The following is a 20,595-nucleotide window of genomic DNA, read 5'->3' on the forward strand; positions in this document are numbered from 1 at the left end:
TTTAGTCTTGAAAGAAGATGAAAGCTTCTTAGAGCTATACGGCAAGGCTGAATTCTTGATTTAATTCACACATACAATACTTGGTTAAAAGTTTAATAGATCACTTTCATAGACCAAGGGTTGTTGTTTGATACTATTGAACTCTTATTGACTGCCATTGTATACTAGGGAAAAGCTTAAAACAGATTTATAATCTATAACTTGGGAAGGAACAACCCAGACAGGTGCATATCCGGTCTGGTCCATATCGATCGACTGATAGAAATGCTGAAAACAGTGGTTCTATATTTCCACCGTGTGCTAGTTAGTTCTCTTTTATCCAATAACGAGTGCTCCTGGGCATATCAATGGCATGTCATTGTTTTAAAGGGACAGTTTACCCAAAATGGTGGTTGAGGCTTACATCCTGACTAACATCTCCTTTTGTGTTCCATGCAAAAAAAAAAAAAAAAAAAAGAAAGAAATTCAGGTTTGGAACATCATAATTTCTTTAAAGTAGAATCCAATTACTGATTTCTTTCTCCTTCCATTGCATCCTCTCAGCTGTGCACTAAAGAAGTTTTCTAGAGCACTAGAGAGTTCTTACTAAACTCTCTACATCATAGCAACACTTAAGAGACCCCTAAAACCTTGGGGTCCTGCACAAAAAGTAACCTTGGAAAAGAGCAACAACAACATAGATACAAAGGCATATATGTACTATGCAATAGGCTTTATACAACATAAATGCATAATTTAATTATAGGACTATGAAGTATCATGTATGTTTTAAAGTGCAAAACAAACAAATGGTCATAGTAATCTATAATGATAATTTACAATTGAAATGTCTTTTTTTTAAGACTGGCAATGAGTGTACCATATCTGGTCAGTATCTTATTAAACCTGCCCTTTACACAGTTTGTTAGATTTTCAGTTGGCTTATACCTTCAACATTTCACATTTAACACATTTATGAGTCCAAAAATGGTTCTATTCAAGAACATTAGTTTTCCCAGAATGAAAGCCATAATTTCTCATTTATAAAAATGAAACGTGAGTCATTACTTCCATACGTGGTCCTTTAGCAACAATTACAGCCATAACTTGGGTATTTTGGGTTTGAGATTCAGACAGCACATTCATCAGAGCAAATTTGCTTTACCTGCTAAGTTAGATGGAGAGTGCCGATAAATACTCATTTTCAAATAGACTAATCTCTATTTTCAGTTGGACTCTAAAGTCTGAGCTTTGAGCCATTACAGAACACAAACTTTTCAAACCGTTTGAATATTTGCTGTGTGCTTTGTTCATTAACTTGTTAGACAATGAGTCACTGGGTGATTTGTTCTTCTCATGGATTTCCCTATATTTGGTTCCATCCATGTTATACTTGATGGCAACAAGCCTTTTGGTTCTTCAAGCTTATGCAAGCAGCCTAACACCATGCTTCTTTGCAGGGATGCCGTTATGAGGATGGTGGGCTGCATTTGTTTGCTCAAAACATAGCGATTTAGCAAATGGCTTCCATCAAGATTAGTTGGCAGTTTCCTTCTATCTTTTCTCTCAAGATTTGAAAAACCCACAAAACAAACTAATCTAATCATGTCTGCCATAGAATGTTACTGCAAGAATGCATACTGACGCGTTCCAAAAGATGACTTGAGACAGTGGGGTTGGTACTGACTAATAATTTAAACTGCATGGCCAAAAGTATGAGGCCACTCACTTCTAATTTGCAGGTTTGGCTATTTCAATTTCATAAAGCCAGTCATTCTATTTAGACAATTCCAGTTAAGTGAATAAATAACAGGGTACGTCTACAACCTCCCAATATATATATATATATATATATATATATATATATATATATATTTTTTACTAAGAAAGGTATGAAAACCAAGCCAGACATGTTCTGCATTTGCCAGTCAGAAAGAGAGACACCATCTTTAACCAATAAAAGAAAAAGAAAAAGAATGATCATTTATTAATTCAAATAAATGTGTTAAATTGGGTAAAATAACAATTAGAATGACTGGGATGCAACAGAGAACCTATGCATAAAGCTCAAAACCTAAAGGCTATTGGGTCCAATGTTCTCACAATTTCTATAAATTATTAAAATAAATAACACTTGTACAAGAACTCAAATGTGAGAGAGCAGCAATGTCATGGGTGATCTTAAGTAATCCCAATAAAATATACATAGTGTCATTAGGCTTTTGATGAGTTATATTTTAGTCTACAAGTTTGGAAATTTGTGAACATGCAAAACCTTTGCCTGTGAATGAAACTTTAAAGCAATTTTGTCATAACATTACTGAAAGACAGCAACATATTCAGACATTAATTTTACAACTTCAAAACATGGCATCCTGAGGAGAATCTCATGCACAGATTCTTTGATGAGTAGAAGATGTTGTTGGACATACAATTTCCAAGTAACACCAAATTATGAGTACATTATGTGTACTTTAAAATACCCTTGATATAAGCATGTCCACTTAACCAAAACAAAAGCTAAAAAGGTCCAGTAATTCCATTTGGGGAGAATATCATAATATGCCAAGGCTTATAAATATATTATGGATAAACAGAAAGTGTAAAAAAAAAAAAGATTAATGGATACAACAGGCTCAAAAGAATCAAAGACTGCTAATTTATACAACAAAAAGTATTGTGTTATGGACTTGTGCTTTGGCCTTAAATGTCTCATAGCTCTTTCTCTGGCTAGGACTGCCTCTAGTAAAGGTTTAAATGAGTCTAATTTGAGAATGATTCTTTCCCTCCACATGTAAAGATGTTTAGTTATTCAACAATAACTTTGTTACCTTTATTAAAGAACTTTATTAAAAAAAAAAAAAAAACTCCCTGTTAGCACAAACAAGTCCTCATTCTCAACATTTCACATACAGCGATAGCATGACAATGCAGAATGATCAAGTCTATTAAAAATATAATGCTGATAAAAACCAGTTCTGCTGGTTGTTTCCTCAGAACTGTTTGCTTCAGTTCTCCCAAGCATTAGTTCCCTTGTATCAAACTCTCAGAGAAGCAACAGTTCTTTCGAAGGTTCCGACCACTGATTCAAGTGGACCTTCAGACCAGCTCAAGTACCTTTCAGAAAGGGGAAAACATATTTATATGTCCAATTCATTCTTAGCATCAATTTATGTTTTTGTGGAAAAACTATGAATACAACCTTCTTTAATGGAGTGAATCTTCCTGCCTTGATAGCAGCTCTTGGCAGTAAATATCAACATTGGCAAAACTACTTTGATTGTCATTCAGTAGTACACACCTTGATTGTTCCTTGACTGTTGGCTGCAATCAGCACATTTGACTCCTGTGAATCAAAAACAGAAAAATGAAAGCATTTTAAGGCATCCACAAAGCATGCAAAACACTATTTAGATGAATCACAGGCAGGAATGTTGACTGAAAGAAATTATTTGTTATTCCAGAATCAAATTCTTTGAATATGTTACACAATTATGGTGATGATACGGATGCTAAAGATGCCACGTTTCACAAATGTTCACAAAATAGACTTGACATTTTATGTCCAAGTTATTTATGCAAGGATGAGAAAGACACGGAGCATAAATTCTGTTTAGTCAACACTTTGATTTCTCATAATTATGGCCTTACTATTTATTTAAGAGCAAAGCGAAACAGACTGGAAGATGTTTTTTTTAGTAATGGCTTTTGCAAAACATGCTGTTTGAGATGGTGAAACAAAACATGAACTCCTACATATGGAATCCAACCCACAGTGTCCTATGTATGTCTTTCTTTTACTGGTCTATTGTTAGTTAACTAATTTCTTCTGTCAAATAGAAGCACAAGAGACAAGACAAAATAAGGCCAAATCGTACCCCATCTGGTAGTGCTCGCCAGCACACTGCGCTGACAAATTCATTGGTGTCGTCCTCCTTTTTGTCCTTGTCCAGGACACTCTTCACGGTGTCAAACTTGAAAGTCAGCAGCGTCTTGGAGAGCCCCTTGTAGTACAGGTACAGAGAGTTGTTTTCACTTCCTGCGGGGTGATAACATGAAATATGAACATTAATTTGTTTTTAACAAATAAAAAAAATCCATTGATCCACTGTCTTTTCTTCATTTAGTTAATCCTTAAAGATGATACGTGTTATTTTTTCTGTTAAAATGCCTTCTCCTATCCCAGCTTAATGTGCAGAAGAAATCATAAACATGCCATTTGTAAGTTGATTTCCTTAAAAGTTTAAACACTGAGGCTCTTTGGCACCATCAAAACATTGCTCTTGTGAGCGTCCTGACAAGCCAGACAAAGCAACACTGGCTCAAACAATATAATTAATTTGGGGCACAGTATTCAGGAAATCTGTTTGAAAACAATCAGTACGCAAGTTTGTTTGGTAATGCTAGAGGCACAGAAATTACACAATTACACGAGAGAGAGAGAGAGAGAGAGAGAGAGAGAAAAAACTTTTTAAAGTGAGGCCATAGCTAAACCCACTCACCACATGCTACATAGTCTCCATTAGATGCCAGACCCACAAAGTTCTTCTCGTTGATGTGGCCTTTGAAGGAGCGCAAGCAATGTGGCTTGTTCACATTCCAGAGTTTAAGCTGACTGTCTGTTGAGCTGTGGAGATGTCATGCTTGGATTTAGATATTAGAATTTCAAGACATTTTAGCAATCTATGAAGTACCTTCCCATTGACTAAAGCAATGTTTCCCCAACCTTTTTCTGACACGGCACACTTTTTACGACTAAAAAATTATACGGCACACCACTATCCCACATCGGCAATATTTTTCCTTTTCAAGAACTTGTCCATGATTTCTGTCAGTCTTAGTAGTGTTAACTTGTTGTTTTTGTTTTCTTTTTGCATAGCCAAATTTCAAACATTACAAGTCACATACAGTGCTTGCGTTAGACTTTCTCATCATTTGTCATTATAACAGACAGGGTCATAAAAAGTCAGTCATAATCTATTATTACCCGTCATTTTCATTTTCATATTTTAACGATAATAAGACATTTAATAGCTTTTATTTTCATTCACATATTCATTTTTAATGAATATGTAATATAGCAGATTATACATTTGTTTATTTATGAAGAGAACAGATGAACAACAGAGACACCACACGAAGTAGATTAATGTTTTTTCTCCCCGCAGTGAGAGCGGAGGCCACTAAAACACGACATATGAACAACGCAATATTACAAAAAACAAATACGATTAAAATATGAACAGAACGCGTAAAAAAAAAATGAACTGAACAGAACTCAATCGACAACTCAAACCTTCCGCCTAGTCTGCATCGACTTAAACTGGGATGCTCTCCTGTGAGTAAATCAAACGCATCAAGGGAGACTGATGCGGAGGTAATTTTCATTAGATTTTGCATCTTCGACTTCTCGTGGCAGTTTTAATTTGGTTCAAAATTAAAGCGAAAGCGCCGCATTTACCTCCACATGACAAGATTTGCGGACAGGGTGAAAGGGCGGTTTTATGAGTTTGCCACTTAAAAAAAGCAGGAAGTGTGCACAATAAACTTTGAAAACATGTACCGTAATTTCTGGACTATAAGCCGCAACTTTTTTCCCACGCTTTGAACCTCGCGGCTTATACAATGACGCGGCTAATATATGAATTTTTCCCGCTTTCAAATTTCATAAAAAAAAAAAAAAAAAACATTCTGTGACGTGCTCAGTTTTTTACGGCGTGAAGCTTTCATTAGACCAATGAAATTGCCGAACGGGTTAAGGTCAAAACAACTTTTTTTGTTTACTGTTTAGATTAAATCGAGCGCGCTCAAACTTCCCATCATTCTGATTACGGTAGTCATTTTGTCACCCTCACCATGGCAAAGACATGGAGAAACGCATATGATGCTGCGTTCAAGTTGAAGGCGATTGATCTGGCTGTTGGAAAAGGAAATAGAGCTGCTGCACGGGAGCTTGGTCTTAATGAGTCGATGATAAGACTTTGGAAACAGCAGCGTGAGGAATTGACTCAGTGCAAAAAGACAACTAAATCTGAGGCTATTCAACTCCGACACCGAAGGAGATGACTTCAGTGGTTTCAGTGCACAGGACGAGGAAGATAGTGACCAATGACTTTCTTGGTAGGCTACTGTTTACTGCAAATGTTTTATTACAAGCCGTGTGTGGCAGCGGGGGCGTGGTCAAGCACCCGTCCGGGAGAGAAAAGCTGTAAGGGCGCTTACACCTGCGCTAAATTATGTCTAACACCGGTGTCTAATTTCAAGTGCCCTGCTTCACGTGTCCTTCTTGGGAAAACTGTCACACGGGCACCAGTGTGACAGTTTTCAGCAGGGCACTTGACGTTCCAGGTAAGGCTTTTAATGGCCACAGCAATGTTTACAATCAATTTTATAAAGTTTCTCAATTCTTCTATGCGCCAACACTAGACTGACGTGTGTCACTCTCTCAGCTCTGTGGCTGCTGCCTTTTTATGCCGCTGTCCCCATGCTTACTGAAATTAGACACCAGTGTTAGACATAATTTAGCTCAGGTGTAAGCGCCCTTACCGCTTTTCTCTCCTGGACGGGCGCTTGACCACGCCTCCGCTGCCACACCGTGTTTCATTAAATCCTATTTATTTTTGTTACAAGCCGTGTTTCGTTAAAGCCTGAGTAAAGTTAATTTGTTTCAATGTACCGGTAGGCACCTGCGGCTTATAGACAGGTGCGGCTTATTTATGTTTAAAATAATATTTTATTTAAAAATCAGTGGGTGCGGCTTATATTCAGGTGCGCTCAATAGTCTGGAAATTACGGTATTTGAAAGAGAGAAAAAAGCTTGCAGTTGCTTTGATAGCAGAAAGTAATAAAAGCACTTGTTTATGTTTAGGTCTAAGCGTTTTCTTGGTGAATTTAAAAAAGTGTTTAAAAACACTTTGGTATAAAAGACACTTCATAGACTTCAATGTATTCTGCAGTGCTGACGCGAGTCATGTGAGAGACCCTTAACACGTATATGTCACTTTTGCACATTAATTATTGCTCTTCACAAATCAAAAAAGTGACCAATTATGGTTTCAAAATTTCTCCAAAATGTGAGGAATTTGGATCCCTGAAATTTAATTTTTTTTCATGCATTTATTTATTTTGTGGAATTTGATCATTTTCCATGGTACACCTGACAATCTTTCACGGCACACTGGTTGGGAAACACTGGACTAAAGCCCCGTACACACGCAGCGACTTCTAGCAACAAAGCAACACGATCCCATTAAATTTAAATTAGAGATGCTGACTTCTGGTGACACACGAGCAGCAGTGACCTCTGGCGACTAGATGTGGGGAGTGACAACAAATTTGAGAAAAAGTTTAACTTGATGCAAATGAGGACTGAATTTAGGAAGTGACAACAAATAGGAGAGAAGACAGTGAGCTCACGTCATCAGTCTCCTTTGAGGTAATGGAGTCGAGAAATTATAGTCTCTGGGAGCGATTTCACTGTTCTATATAATTTGTCTAACCACATACATGGATATAATAAAAAATTATATGGAAAATGTTGGCAGTGTGAGTGAGTTTGACTCATACTGATAGTTTGTTCATCTTGTTAATGATCTGACGCAATGAGCACTGCTGCAGTTCATATTAAAACAGTCTCCCTGCAGAATGTAAATTTTCTGAGACAGAATAACTGATTATTTGTCAAATTAGAATGACATTAGACATTTTTGGAATTTTGATTAGTAGATTTCGTACATTGATAGATCGTTAATCTGGTTAATGATTAAATGCATTGAGCACAGCTGTAGTTTATATAACAACACTCTCCACATCAGAATGTAATTGTTTTGCAACATGAAAACAAAATTCCTTTTCAAATAAATTTGTTTTTTATAATATATATTTTTATCAGGAATATATCTAATCTGTGATCACATTTTTTAAAGATATGGCTGGGATGTTCAGTCCACCAATAGTGTTAGAGCAACAGCATGAGAAACGCCCATGAGAGACTTCATAGTACAGAGAATAGCGACATCATGCGATTAAGTCGCTGCATGTGTGTACGGGACTTAATACACAAAAGGCATTAAAAGGGTAGCTCACCCAAAAATGAAAATCTATTATTTACTCACCCTTATGTTTTTCCAAACCCATATGACTTCAATATGTTAGGCACAATTACAACTTCAGTCAACATTCATTTTATATGGAAAAAGATGCAATGAAAGTAAACAGTGACTAAAGATAATATTCTGCCTAACATATCCAAGTCATAAGGTTTTGGGTGAGTAAAACACAGTTAAAATTTTTGGGTGATACCTGTAATATCCCATTGATAAAAAAAAAGAGAGCATAGAAAATGTGCAGTGTTCACATACGCAGACACAATCTCTTCTCCATTGACAAACTTAGCATAGGACACTGCTTTCCTGTGACCTTTAAATACCATGATGGGCTGCTTAGTGTTTCTCAGGTCATAGTAGTGCACACAGTGGTCTAGAAAAGATTAAGCATGAGCCCAAAAAAGTTACAATTTTTACAGATAAATTCAAATGAATTATGCATATATTGTTCCATAGGAAACAACATTGTACCTGCACAACCAAATGCAAGGTGATATCGAGAGGTTGGACTGAACTTGACACAGCATACATTGGCCTTAGCTTCAATGCAGGCTACTGAATTATCCAGGTTGGTGGACCACAACTTAACTGTGGAAAAAAAGGCTTATTCATTAATATTATTAATAAAAGTAAATATCTGTAAGGATCACTGATCAAACAAACTTTCTGAACCCTGAACAGTTCTGCTGAAGAAATACCTTTTGCGTCATCTGATCCCGATGCTAAGAGCTTAGGATCCATAAGGTTGAAATCCACACTCCAACATCGCTTTTCATGCTCCTGTGTAAATATTTGAGAGTAAAAACGCAAAACAATAACAAATTCAAGGTCAGTATACAACTTAGATTGAAGATGAAGTGAGTAATTTTTTCTGTGTTAAAATACTTTCTCATATCCCAGCTTAAAATGCAGAGACAACTAGAAGTAATCCATACTTAGGTTGATTTCCCCTAAAGGTGTAACAATATCTAAACATTGCACTGTGTTTAAGCATACCGACCAGCACAACATAACAACACAATGGGATGAGTTTGGAGCGGAATTATCTGCATGTCAAACCAATGGAAGATGAGAAGAGAGTTCATTAAACCGGTGTTGTAAATAGTCAAAAAGGAATCCCAGAGCAGAAATTACACACTTCTTCTTCAAGTCTATAGAAATCGCAAAAGTCTTGTTTTTAAGTGCCAGGACCAAGTGAAATCAAAGTGAAAACTCACAAGCATTATATGAAATGAGCTTAAGTACCAGATTATTACCAATCCAAGACATTCCAATGAAAAATGCATAGGTGTCAAAGAAATGTCATGATTCTGCAGAAGACACCAGAGTTTCTTTATAAAATTGTAGAAGTACTTCTTTAAAAGTCAGTTTGGAGTATTGAAAGAGGTAAAGGAATTCAAGAAATGCCATCTGCCGCAGGCCGACACACAAGGGTACCTGGTACACCTTTGACCTCTGCCCTGTGAACCCATCCCAAAGAATGACAGTCCCTTCATAGTCACTGCTCGCCAACAGATTTTTGTGGTAGCTACTCCAGCTGATACAGCTGGCGGAGAAAGAGACAAAGAAAGAAGTTGACAGTCCGTTGTATATATCACTGAATAATATACCAAGAACATAAAGGCCAGCCCCTGATTTCAAGCACATTTTATACCTAATTTTAGAGTTACATGTCATCTCGTTGACAGGATAATGAATGTCCACGGCATCCTGGATCACAGTTCCGTACTCAAACACTTTAATTTTCTTAGTGACACCGGCAATGGCAAAGTAATCACAGTCGCGGTCAAACTCAATGCTGCAAAAGAGGGAAAGAGGAGACAGAACAAGTGTTAAAACAGCAAGTTCTTCTGACTGTGCATGCTTATTTTCTGCTCTAGCTCCACTCTAACACGCACACTGAGAGAGATGAGAGCTGTAATGCAGCTAAATGGCCAGGCAGGTGATCAAAGCAAAGAACAGTGGGTTGAAAAAAATGTCTGATATGAAAATCTGCATAAATATGTATTTTTATACTGCAGGTGCAAAAAGCTGAGCAAGTTTTTTTGGATGGTTGTGAATGTGTAATCTTTGTGAATATTATATAAAACATGGGAATTGCATTATATTTCAGCCAATAATTATATTTATAATCCAACACCCATGTTAAGAAGTGTACACCATATTTAAATTTTTCAGGGTTCCCACACTTTTTGACCAATGAATTTCCATGGGATTTCCTGACTTTTAAAAATAATTTAGAATCAGATCAATTTGCTAATGAATCATTCAGACAGATTTGTAAACCGTTTTGACCAATTAATTGAAAAAATAAAAACTGAAATTATGATTGACTCGCAGATCCCATCACAATGACTCACAGGATTTACTCTAAACTAAGGCAGTATCAAGCCAATAAAATATGATATCTCAGTTGTGTATGTTTATTTCTGGGATATCATGAGGGTGAGCTACATATGTGATAATTGTAATTTTTGGGTGAACTATCTATCCCTTTAAAGCTGAAGTATGTCATTTCTAAGCCACCAAACGGAATTTCAATTATAAACTTTGTTTTTAAAACAGCTTTCTGAATATGCCCCCTGTCTGCCAGTTGTCAAACAAAGAGATAGTCCCACCCCCAACTCACACCATAGGTTAAGTAAAATTGTTGGGGCGGGTCTAAAAAGGCCACCCAAAACAACAACAACAACGTGCCACAGAAAGACAGTGCTAACAGTTTCTGAGAAAATTAACCTATGAATGGCTTACTTATAGCTGTCTCTGTATATTAAGCAGGGATAGAAGGTATTTTAACACTCAAGTTAAATATTTCAGCTATAAACCTGAAATTTAATTGACTTTTCCAGAACTGGAAAACACAATATTAAAATGTTTCCAGAAACGTAATATTTCCAGGTTTTAATTGATTTAATTTATAGAGGTCAGGAGTTGGGGGCATCGACCGCATTAGCAGCACCATGGTTCAATATAATAGAGCATGCATGTTAACCCATGGCTCTATCCAATATGACATTTCTGTAATAAAAAAATTAAAAAAGGAAAGGACAGAAAAGAAAGAAAAAATTCATCAAATATTGTGGTGCATATATTGAAGCAAACTAGGTTTTGGAAAATAGATGGTACTTAATACACCCAATCAGAACCTATAATATTTAGTGACACAACACTACCCTCTGCTGGTGGCAGTAGGATAGTATTTGAACTTGGTCACACTAATAGGGAACCTGAAATTCCACAACATGTGGTCTTAACAACTAAAACAATGCTTTAGCAACCTTACCTGGACACAATACTGGAGCCATTATAGAGGTCACTAGCATAAGAGAGGGTAGCCAGAGGCCTTACAGAGTTGTAACGGGTGAATTTGGATAGACACTCCATGAAGTCATCCAGTTGGTTAACAGTCCTGCTGTCATCTATTTAAGATGGAGAAAAGCAATTAAGTGATTGAACTTGGGAAGAATATTACACAGATTTGTATAAATAATACTTTTTGATAGACACTTTTCATCAGGGACAGATTTAGGCATGAGTGACACGCCACACAGACAAGTGTGCACCCTGAAGTCCACCAGTCATCTCATTTGCAACCACCCACAACAACTTTTGTTAGATCTGTATTGATGCATTGGTCAAACAACCAACAATGCAATGTCATCGATACAATGTGTAAGATCAATAAATATATTTTTTAAGATGCACATTTATTTTTACGCTCTAATACCAGCCACATCCGTACACATTTCCGTCATGCGATGTAGCAACCTTATAATATTCATCTTGCTTTATAAGCACTAAATATGCTTCTCATGTGGGATACGGATATGTGCGGAGTGATTGAAGTATCCATGTGTACGCAAGTTAAGAGGGCTGCAGGACTGGTGAAAGGATCGCGTGGAATGGCTCACAAGCGCAATTAAATCAGGCTTCCCACAATATGGTGGAACATGCAACACCTTTGAATTCTACATGAGAATGTTCGCTTTTAAAGTGCTTTGGAACAATTCAACCATGTCAAATGGATACAGGGCAGCAATATTCTGAACAGACTTGCTTGACTATTGTAGAGATGACAAATTGTCACGAGGGTCAAAAAGTCTTTTTTTAATTTAAAACATTTTTATTCCAAATTATTTTGTCAACATAACAATTAGACTGAAAGATTGGATTGAAAAACTGACATGAATTTCAGAATTTCTTAGAATGCACTCGAGCTGGCATGGACTCCACAGGTTTGTGCAAAATCGAATTATCCTTGTTATCCCAGCATGATTTAACAATGTTGCAAAGAGCAACTTGTGTTTTTCAACAGAAGCAAGGATTTCACATTAAATTGGTAAATGTCACATATGTACTTGTCCATTAATGTCCAATAAATATTGCAGAATCTTATTTTATTTTTTTCATTTTATGTCATCAAAACGTTCATTTTAAATCTAAAATTATGTCAATAAAAAAAAAATACTCCCAGATTTTCAATGGGGTTTCAGAATTGTAGAATTCATTGTATATATGCTATTGAATATGCTATATCAAAAGTAATACTCCTTCAGAAAGTAACAAGAAAATCAACCAACCCGTTATTTGAGACATCCTATTGGAGAAATAACACTGCTCTAGATCCTCAAAGTGTGCTGTGAGTTTCTTTCGCCGTGACGCAAGAGTGCTGTTGTACCAAGTTTGTCTTTTACCCTAAAAATAAAACCATGAATTACAACAGTACACAGTGAATATTAGCATTCATAAATAGGATATAATCCAGCTGTAGTAGTGAAAGAAAGATATTTGGCTTATATTTACCTGAGAGCTTCCACCAAAAGGGGGCGGAATGTATTCTGTGGGATCTATTATGCTACTGCTGGAGAAAGAAAAAAAACATATAGATATTTTTAATGAAAAAAGATTGCATAACTGTACATCTCTAATGCCAGTGTAGTTAAATGGAAAACAGGGTTAAATTTTGCATAGCCCTTGCACAGCCTCCGTAGGAGAACAATTTGGAATAAGTAAGGGATCAAGTTAGGGCTGGACGATATCCAAGAACTATGTTCACAATATTTGTATTAAAAAAAAAATCAACCCCAGCCGAGGGATAAGTGAAAGTTCTTGCTTTATTTATCTTGCTTAAAAAGATTGTTGAAACACATAAACCAAAAGATATTTCTAAAGTCAAATTTGACTTCAAATGAAAAATACATTAAAATAACGAAGTGGTAAAAAAAAAAAAAACGCATAGAACCACCCATTCATTTGCTGTAACGCAAGTATCAGTCTACGACAACAGATGGAATATGACTAGGCTACATTTTAATATCTATTAGACAATTATAAATGTAATAATAATAATAATGATGATGATGATAATATAATTTAAATTCTAAATCAATTTTAAGTTCAAGGTGGACATGTTTTTGTACTATTTTATTATTTAAATCACACGTGTAAAGCCCATTTATATAGTGAACCCGCAGAGTTGCATTCACGATGCATGTTAAGCGTGAATAGCTCCTTGGAAATAAAACAAACTAAACTTCGAGCACCTCCAGAGATAGTCTGAGGTAATTTTCAGCATTTCAGCAGATCCTGTTCTTGCAAACTGTTTACAGATGACTGAAATAGAAAAGATGTGCGTGTTGCATTTGACATGCTCCCACTGCAAACCTCTGAACAAACAGCGCACCAGAGATGCGCAATCACTGCTATTCTTTCGTCTGCTCTAAAATATAATTAAGTGCATTTCTTCAAGTGCCTGTCTTTGTGTCTAACAACATTATTCAAAGACATCTTACACTTTGCCCGCCACAGTTACTGGTAGGCGAGCAAAATTGCCAGCCATGCGCCTAGTATAGGCTCCCTGCATTTGACGGCTCTCTGCATTTTATAGGCTCCCTGCACTGCTATTTAACATATTTGGTGACTTCCCATCTCTATGGTTTTGTAATTTCCCATTGTTGTCAATCAACGAATGTCAATAAGTGTCGCAATCACCATTCAGGATATTTGTAAGATATAATCGATATCCTATTACATCATTATATCACCCAGACCTTGATCAAGAACAGTCAGGCAGTGATGACTTAATGTGAAATGTGCTTGGTCTTACCTGGGTACAGGAGAGGGAGCCTCAAACTGTGGGACAGTACTGTCCAAGTTGGGGTCCATGTCACTCACTGGTGAGTACATACCACTCATTTCCTTAAAAGGAAAAGCATACAGTTGAAGTCAGAAATTTACATAAACTTAGGTTGAAGTAATTAAAATGAAATTTAGTTAAGTTAAATTAGCAAACTTTAGTTTTGGCAAGTCCTTTGGGACATCTACTTTGGGCATGACATGAGTAATTTTTCAAACAATTGTTTACAGGCAGATTGTTTCACTTTTAATTGACTACATCACAATTCCAGTGAGTCACAAGTTTAGATACACTAAGTTAATTGTGCCTTTAAGCAGCTTGGAAAATTATGTCTAGCCTATAAACAATTAGTCAATTCGTTTCTGATATGAGGTGTACTGAATTGGAGGTGTACCTGTGGATCTATTTTAAGGCCTACCTTCAAACTCAGTGCCTCTTTGCTTGACATTATGGGAAAATCAAAAGAAATTAGCAAAGACCTCAAAAAATAAATTGTGGACCTCCATGAGTCTGGTTTATCCTTGGGAGCAATTTCCAAATGCCTGAAGGCACCACGTGCATCTGCACAAACAATAGTACGCAAGTATAAACACCATGGGACCACGCAGCCATCATACCGCTCAGGAAGGAGACATATTCTGTCTCCTAGGGATTAACGTAGTTTGGTGCGAAAAGTGCAAAACAATCCAAGTACAACAGCAAGGGACATTGTGAAGATGCTGGAGGAAACAGATAGACAAGTATCAATTTCCGAGAGTAAAATGAGTCCAATAACAACATACCCTGAAAGGCTACTCAGCAAGGAAGAAGCCACTGTTCCAATACCGGCATAAAAAAGCCAGACTACAGTTTGTATGTGCACATGGGGACAAAGATCTTACTTTTTGGAGAAATGACCTCTGGTGTGATGAAACAAATTTAACTGTTTGGCCATAATGACCATCATTATGTTTGGTGGAAAAAGGGTGAGGCTGCAAGCTGAAGAACACCATCCCAACCATGAAGAATGAGGGTGACAGCATCAAGTAGTGGCGATGCTTTGTAGCAGGAGTGACTGGTGCACTTAACAAAATAGATGGCATCATGAGGAAGGAAAATGATGTAGATATATTGAAGCAACATCTCAAGAAATCAGCCAGAACGTTTAAGCTTGGTTGCAAATGGGTCTTCCAATGGACAATGACCCACAAGCATACGTCCAAAGTTGTGGCACAATGGCTTAAGGACAACAATTCAAGGTATTGGAGAGGCCATCGCAAAGCCCTGACCTCAATCCGATAGGACATTTGTGGGCAGAACTGAAAATACATGTGCGAGCAAGGAGGCCTAAAATCCTGACTCACACCAGTTCTGTCTTGAGGAATGGGCCAAAATTCCAGCAACTTATTGTGAGAAGCTTGTGGAAGGCTGCACAAAATGTTTGAACCAAGTTAAACAATTTAAAGGCAATGCTACCAAATTCTAACAAAGTGTATGTAAACTTCTGACCCTCTGGAAATATGATGAAAGAAATAAAAGCTGAAATAAATAATTATCTCTACTATTATTCTGACATTTCACATTCTTAAAGTAGTGATCCTAACCCACCTAAGACAGGGATTAATTGTTTTCTACAATTGTAAGGAATTGTGAAAAACTGTGAGTTTACATGTATTTGGCTAAGGTGTATGTCAACTTCTGACTTCAACTATATACAACAGATTTATAACATAAAATAAAAAGTGAGAAAAAAATATGTTTTACAAACATTTCATTATAAGCGTAAAACCCCTATTTTAAACTGAAGAGGTATCTTAAACATCTAAAGTAAGATTAAACAATTCAATATATCAGTGATAGGCCACAGAGATCCCTTCAGTGTCAATTCTTGGGCTCCATAATAAACTGACCTCAACTCTTTTGATATCCTCTTCTAAACAGTTAAGTTCTTTTTGTAACTGTTCCAGTTGCTGAAGAAGTAAAAACAAGGAAACGTTATGACTTAATCTCAACAGCTATGCATTATTGTACATTTTATAAATAGATGTGGAGGCTCGACCTCTCTTTTATTTCGTCTGGCTTCTTTCAGGAATTCCATTAAGATTTGCCGCTGAGCAGTTTGTGATTCCTGTGGAAAGATATCACTGAAACTTCAGAATCGGGACAAGACAAGGCATTTCTACCCCACAATATGATACATTATCAAATAGTGTACCAACCGCCTCAAGTTGTTTCTTTTTTTGCAACAGATACTCTAATATGTAGTTCACGTTTGCCAAATCCATGTTCTCTTGATCTGTGCCAAGAACATCCTGGAAAACCTGCCATTTTGTTCCATTCTGTAAACAATATAAAAAAAATAGACAGTAAGACATACACAACCAGTAAAACGTTTCAACACACCCACATATTGATATTACCATTTCCACATTTTAGAGTACTGGTCATCAAAACAATGAAATAACACAAGCAGATTTAAATAAGCAGATTTTCACAATTCCTGACATTTAATCGTATAAAACACTGCCTGTCTTATGTCAGTTAGGATCACTACTTTAAGAATGTGAAATAATAGTAGTGAGAATTATATATTTCAGCTTTTATTTCTTTCATCACATTCCCAGTGGGTCAGAAGTTTACATACATTTTGTTAGTATTTGGTAGCAAAGCATTTAAATTGTTTAACTTGGGTCAAACATTTGGAGTAGCCTTCCACAATAAGTTGCAGGAATTTTGGCTCATTCCTCCAGACAGAACTAAATAACAGAATTAGGATTGTAGGCCTCCTTGCTCGCAAATGCTTTGTCAGTTCTGCCCACAACATTTCTATCAGATTGTGATGGCCAATCAAATACCTTGAATTTGATGTCCTTACGCCATTTTGCCACAACTCTGGAGGTAAACTTGGGGTCATTGTCAATTTGTAAGACCCATTTGCGACCAAGCTTAAACTTCCTGGCTGATGCTGCCATGATGCTGCCAACCCCATGATTCAAGATTGGGATGGTGTTCTTCAGCTTGCAAGCCTCACCCTTTTTCATAACATAACATAGGTCATTATGGCCAAACAATTTTTGTTTCATCAGACCAGAGGACATTTCGCCAAAAAAAGTCAGATCTTTGTCCCAATGTGCACTTGCAAACTGTAGTCTGGCTTTTTATGGTGGTTTTGGAGCAGTGGCATCTTCCTTGCTGAGCAGCCTTTCAGGTATTTCCATATAGGACTTGGTTTACTGTGGATATAGATACTTGTCTACCGGTTTCCTCCAGCATCTTCACAAGGTGCTTTGCTGTTGTTCTGGGATTGATTTGCACTTTTTGCCCCAAAGTACATTAATCTCTAATACACTGAATACATCATCTTCCAGAGCAGTATGATGGCTGTGTGGTCCCATAGTGTTTATACTTGCAAACTATTGTTCTTATAGATGAATGTGGTACCTTCAGGTGTTTGGAAATTGCTCCCAAGGATGAACCAGACTTGTGAAGGTCCACATTTTATTTTCTGAGGTCTTGGGTGATTACTTTTGATTTTCCCATGATGTCAAGCAAAGAGGAACAGAGTTTGAAGATAGGCCTTAAAATACATCCACAGGTACACCTCCAATTCAGTACACTAGGAAGCTAATTGTCTAAAGGCTTGACATTATTTTCTGGAATTTTCCAAGCTGCTTAAAAGGCACAGTTATCTTAGTGTATGTAAAATTTTGACCCACCGGAATTGTGATATAGTCAATTAAAAGTGAAACATTCTGTCTGTAAACAAATGTTGAAAAAATTACTAGTGTCAAAGTAGATGTCCTAAACGACTTGCCAAAACTATAGTTTGCTAATATTAAATCCGTGGAGTGGTTAAAAAATGAGTTTTAATCACTTAAGTGTATGTAAACTTCTGACTTCAACTGTAAGTAGTGTACAAAAAAATCTTATATATTTGCTTCTTTTAAAGAAGCCACCCATTACCAAGATTAGAGTTCTGCACACTTTGGGAATTGTGAACTGCTTTTTCTTTACTATCCAAATATAAAAAAAAATAATATATAGATATATATAAAAATATTCCAAGCATTAAATTCTCAAGTATAAATCTTCAGACCAATGAAAATAATTTTAAGATCATGAAATGTATAGTTGTACACATCAAATTATTGTCAGGTATTATTGTCTCTCAGAAAAAAAGAAGAGAAATGTGCACTTACAGGGTGATCCCGTTTCAGACGCTTCTCTTCAGACCTTTGTTTCTGTTTTAGGATAAGTTCATTCACTGCAACATGACAGATAAACAGTTCTTTAGATTGATAAACAAACCATATGTATTTTTGATTACAGGAACATGCAGTACACTAGTCAAGTGATATTAATTTGTATAGCACTTTATAAAATGCATTTCGTTTCAAAGCAGCATTACAGAAACTAATAAGTGTTCGTAGAAAGTCTTAGTGACGATGTTGCTAAAATTATAGAAAAGTAAAAAAGACAACAATTGACATGCTTTACAATATACATACCTAAGAAGTTGGGATACAGCTGATCCACATTGTCAATAATATAATTACATTTTGGGCATCTGTTGCTGTCCTCTAAACTCTGTCGTATACATTTATAACTAGAAAGGTGGAATTAAGACATAATGGTACGATCAAAGGCTGCAAATAGGCTAGAAAATGCAACAATAAAATAGAATGTTTTTTAAAAAAAAAGTGCTTCTCACCAGAAACTGTGGCCACACTTTGTCATGTGAGCTTCCTCTATCATCTCAAAACATATGGGGCTGTTAAAAAAAGAGAAGAAAAACACGACATGCAGGGCTTGCTTCCCTATTCCAACACATCACCAAAAAAGCTAAGGTTTGACAGTTCCCATACATTTGCAAAATTTTTATTCTGTAAACTCAAGTTGTTATAAATGTGAACGCATACCCTCTCATAGATACAATAACATTAAATGCCATTCTATTGACTTGTAATCTTTTGTAATCAATGTCAGGTGGGTGTGTTAACTACGCAATTTGTAACCTTTCCACCTTGTTTCTGATGATTATTTAGCATTATACGAGAATTAAAGGATCAAATGAAGAGTACTAACAAGGTTTTGCCAAAAAAACATGCACAATTTTGCTCAAAACTACAAATATTAACATTTAGAATCATTATCTAATGGATTTGGTTAAAAAGAGTTTGAAGAGGTTATAATGTGGCAGTAAATATTATCTCTCACCAAGGAGAGTGAATATACTTACCACACAAAATCATTACTCTTATCTTCATACGGATTGGTCAGACCGTTATAATAGGGTCTTTTCCTGCTCGACGAACCCAGTTTAGCGCTCTGTCCCTCGGCTCCCGATCCCAGAGTTCGAGAGGACACACCATTACCGGAGCTGTTGCCGTTCAGAGAGCCGCTGTTGCTCGCCCCACCATCGCCACTGCTGCTGCCTGTGCTCCCAGTGCTCGTCCCGGGAACGGACACTGGCACACCACCAGACTGCTGCTGGCGAGCGCTTGACATGATGGAAGCCACTTGTGCACGTCGGAAGGCCGGGGCTGAAGCTACAGTATAGCTGCGGTGTTTCACCGCATCCGGGCGGCTGTGGGAGCTACGCTAACCAGCTAAAGCGACACGGATCAGAGAAAAGAGATCGGAACTTCCACCAAGCGCGCTTCTAGCATTGACTGGCCCTTTTCTAAACACAATTTAGGCGATTCTTGTGCATGCACGAGCTGTGTATTGAGTCTGTGCGATGCAAATGAGAATATGACACTCCGCAGGGATTTGTTGACAGTTTTGAAGGCTTTCGAAATTTCAATCGTCTGTCTTCAGGATGTTAACGCGAGAACTTCCTCGACTGGAAAGATAACCGCCATCTACTGCTTTGGAGTTAATCTGTAGCCTACGTATTACTCGCAAATATTTCTGAAGGTTTTCACAAACAGTGGTTGGCCAGTGTGCAGTGGTATGTAAGATTGTAATAGACATTTCAGTGCTGAATTAAATACATTTATATAATTATATTTTTGAAAGACTACCATTATTTAAAATGATTGTTCCCCCACAAATGAAAATTTTCTCATTATTTACTCACCAGCATACCAGATGTGTATGACAGATGCTCTTTGGCTGTGTTCACACTGCAGCTGAAAGTGGCTTAAATCAGGGGTTTTTTTAACTCACATTTGGTCGCTTTTCTGTCTAAAAGAGTGTTCTCCCTCCTAAAAGAGTTTATTTTCACTCACAAAAGAGCAATAAATAGCAGGCGTTGAACGTAATTTTCAGCACGCGTCTTTTTATGTAAATTTCTCTCCACATCTGACGGTCGTAAGAGTTTTATGAATGGTTCATGTTTTCAGTGCGAGAACATAGCCATGACAACGTTGCGGTTGCGGCTTTCTTTCCTCA

At 36.9% G+C, this 20,595-nt stretch overlaps 1 protein-coding gene across 2 annotated transcripts; it reads right to left on the bottom strand.

Moving 5' to 3' along the window:
• Positions 1-1,890: 1,890 nt before the first annotated feature.
• Positions 1,891-19,999, bottom strand: LOC127645026 (E3 ubiquitin-protein ligase COP1-like). 2 transcript variants are annotated; one of them, XM_052128520.1, is made up of 20 exons: positions 19,439-19,999; positions 18,911-18,970; positions 18,708-18,805; positions 18,399-18,463; positions 16,419-16,538; positions 16,259-16,327; positions 16,110-16,169; positions 14,191-14,282; positions 12,888-12,942; positions 12,665-12,779; positions 11,368-11,503; positions 9,739-9,882; positions 9,522-9,630; positions 8,783-8,864; positions 8,556-8,672; positions 8,340-8,457; positions 4,482-4,606; positions 3,858-4,018; positions 3,281-3,325; positions 1,891-3,096 (listed from the first exon to the last, which is right to left on the bottom strand). In XM_052128520.1, the coding sequence occupies exons 1-20, from the start codon at positions 19,705-19,707 to the stop codon at positions 3,079-3,081; spliced, it is 2,058 nt and encodes a 685-aa protein (XP_051984480.1). In that variant the 5' UTR covers positions 19,708-19,999; the 3' UTR covers positions 1,891-3,078. The 2 variants fall into 2 exon arrangements, with proteins under 2 accessions (XP_051984480.1, XP_051984479.1); XM_052128519.1 differs by having other exon boundaries at positions 12,888-12,945.
• Between the last annotated feature and the right edge of the window lie 596 nt (positions 20,000-20,595).

This window comes from Xyrauchen texanus, chromosome 6 (assembly GCF_025860055.1).
Source record: "Xyrauchen texanus isolate HMW12.3.18 chromosome 6, RBS_HiC_50CHRs, whole genome shotgun sequence".
Taxonomy (NCBI): Eukaryota; Metazoa; Chordata; class Actinopteri; order Cypriniformes; family Catostomidae; genus Xyrauchen; species Xyrauchen texanus.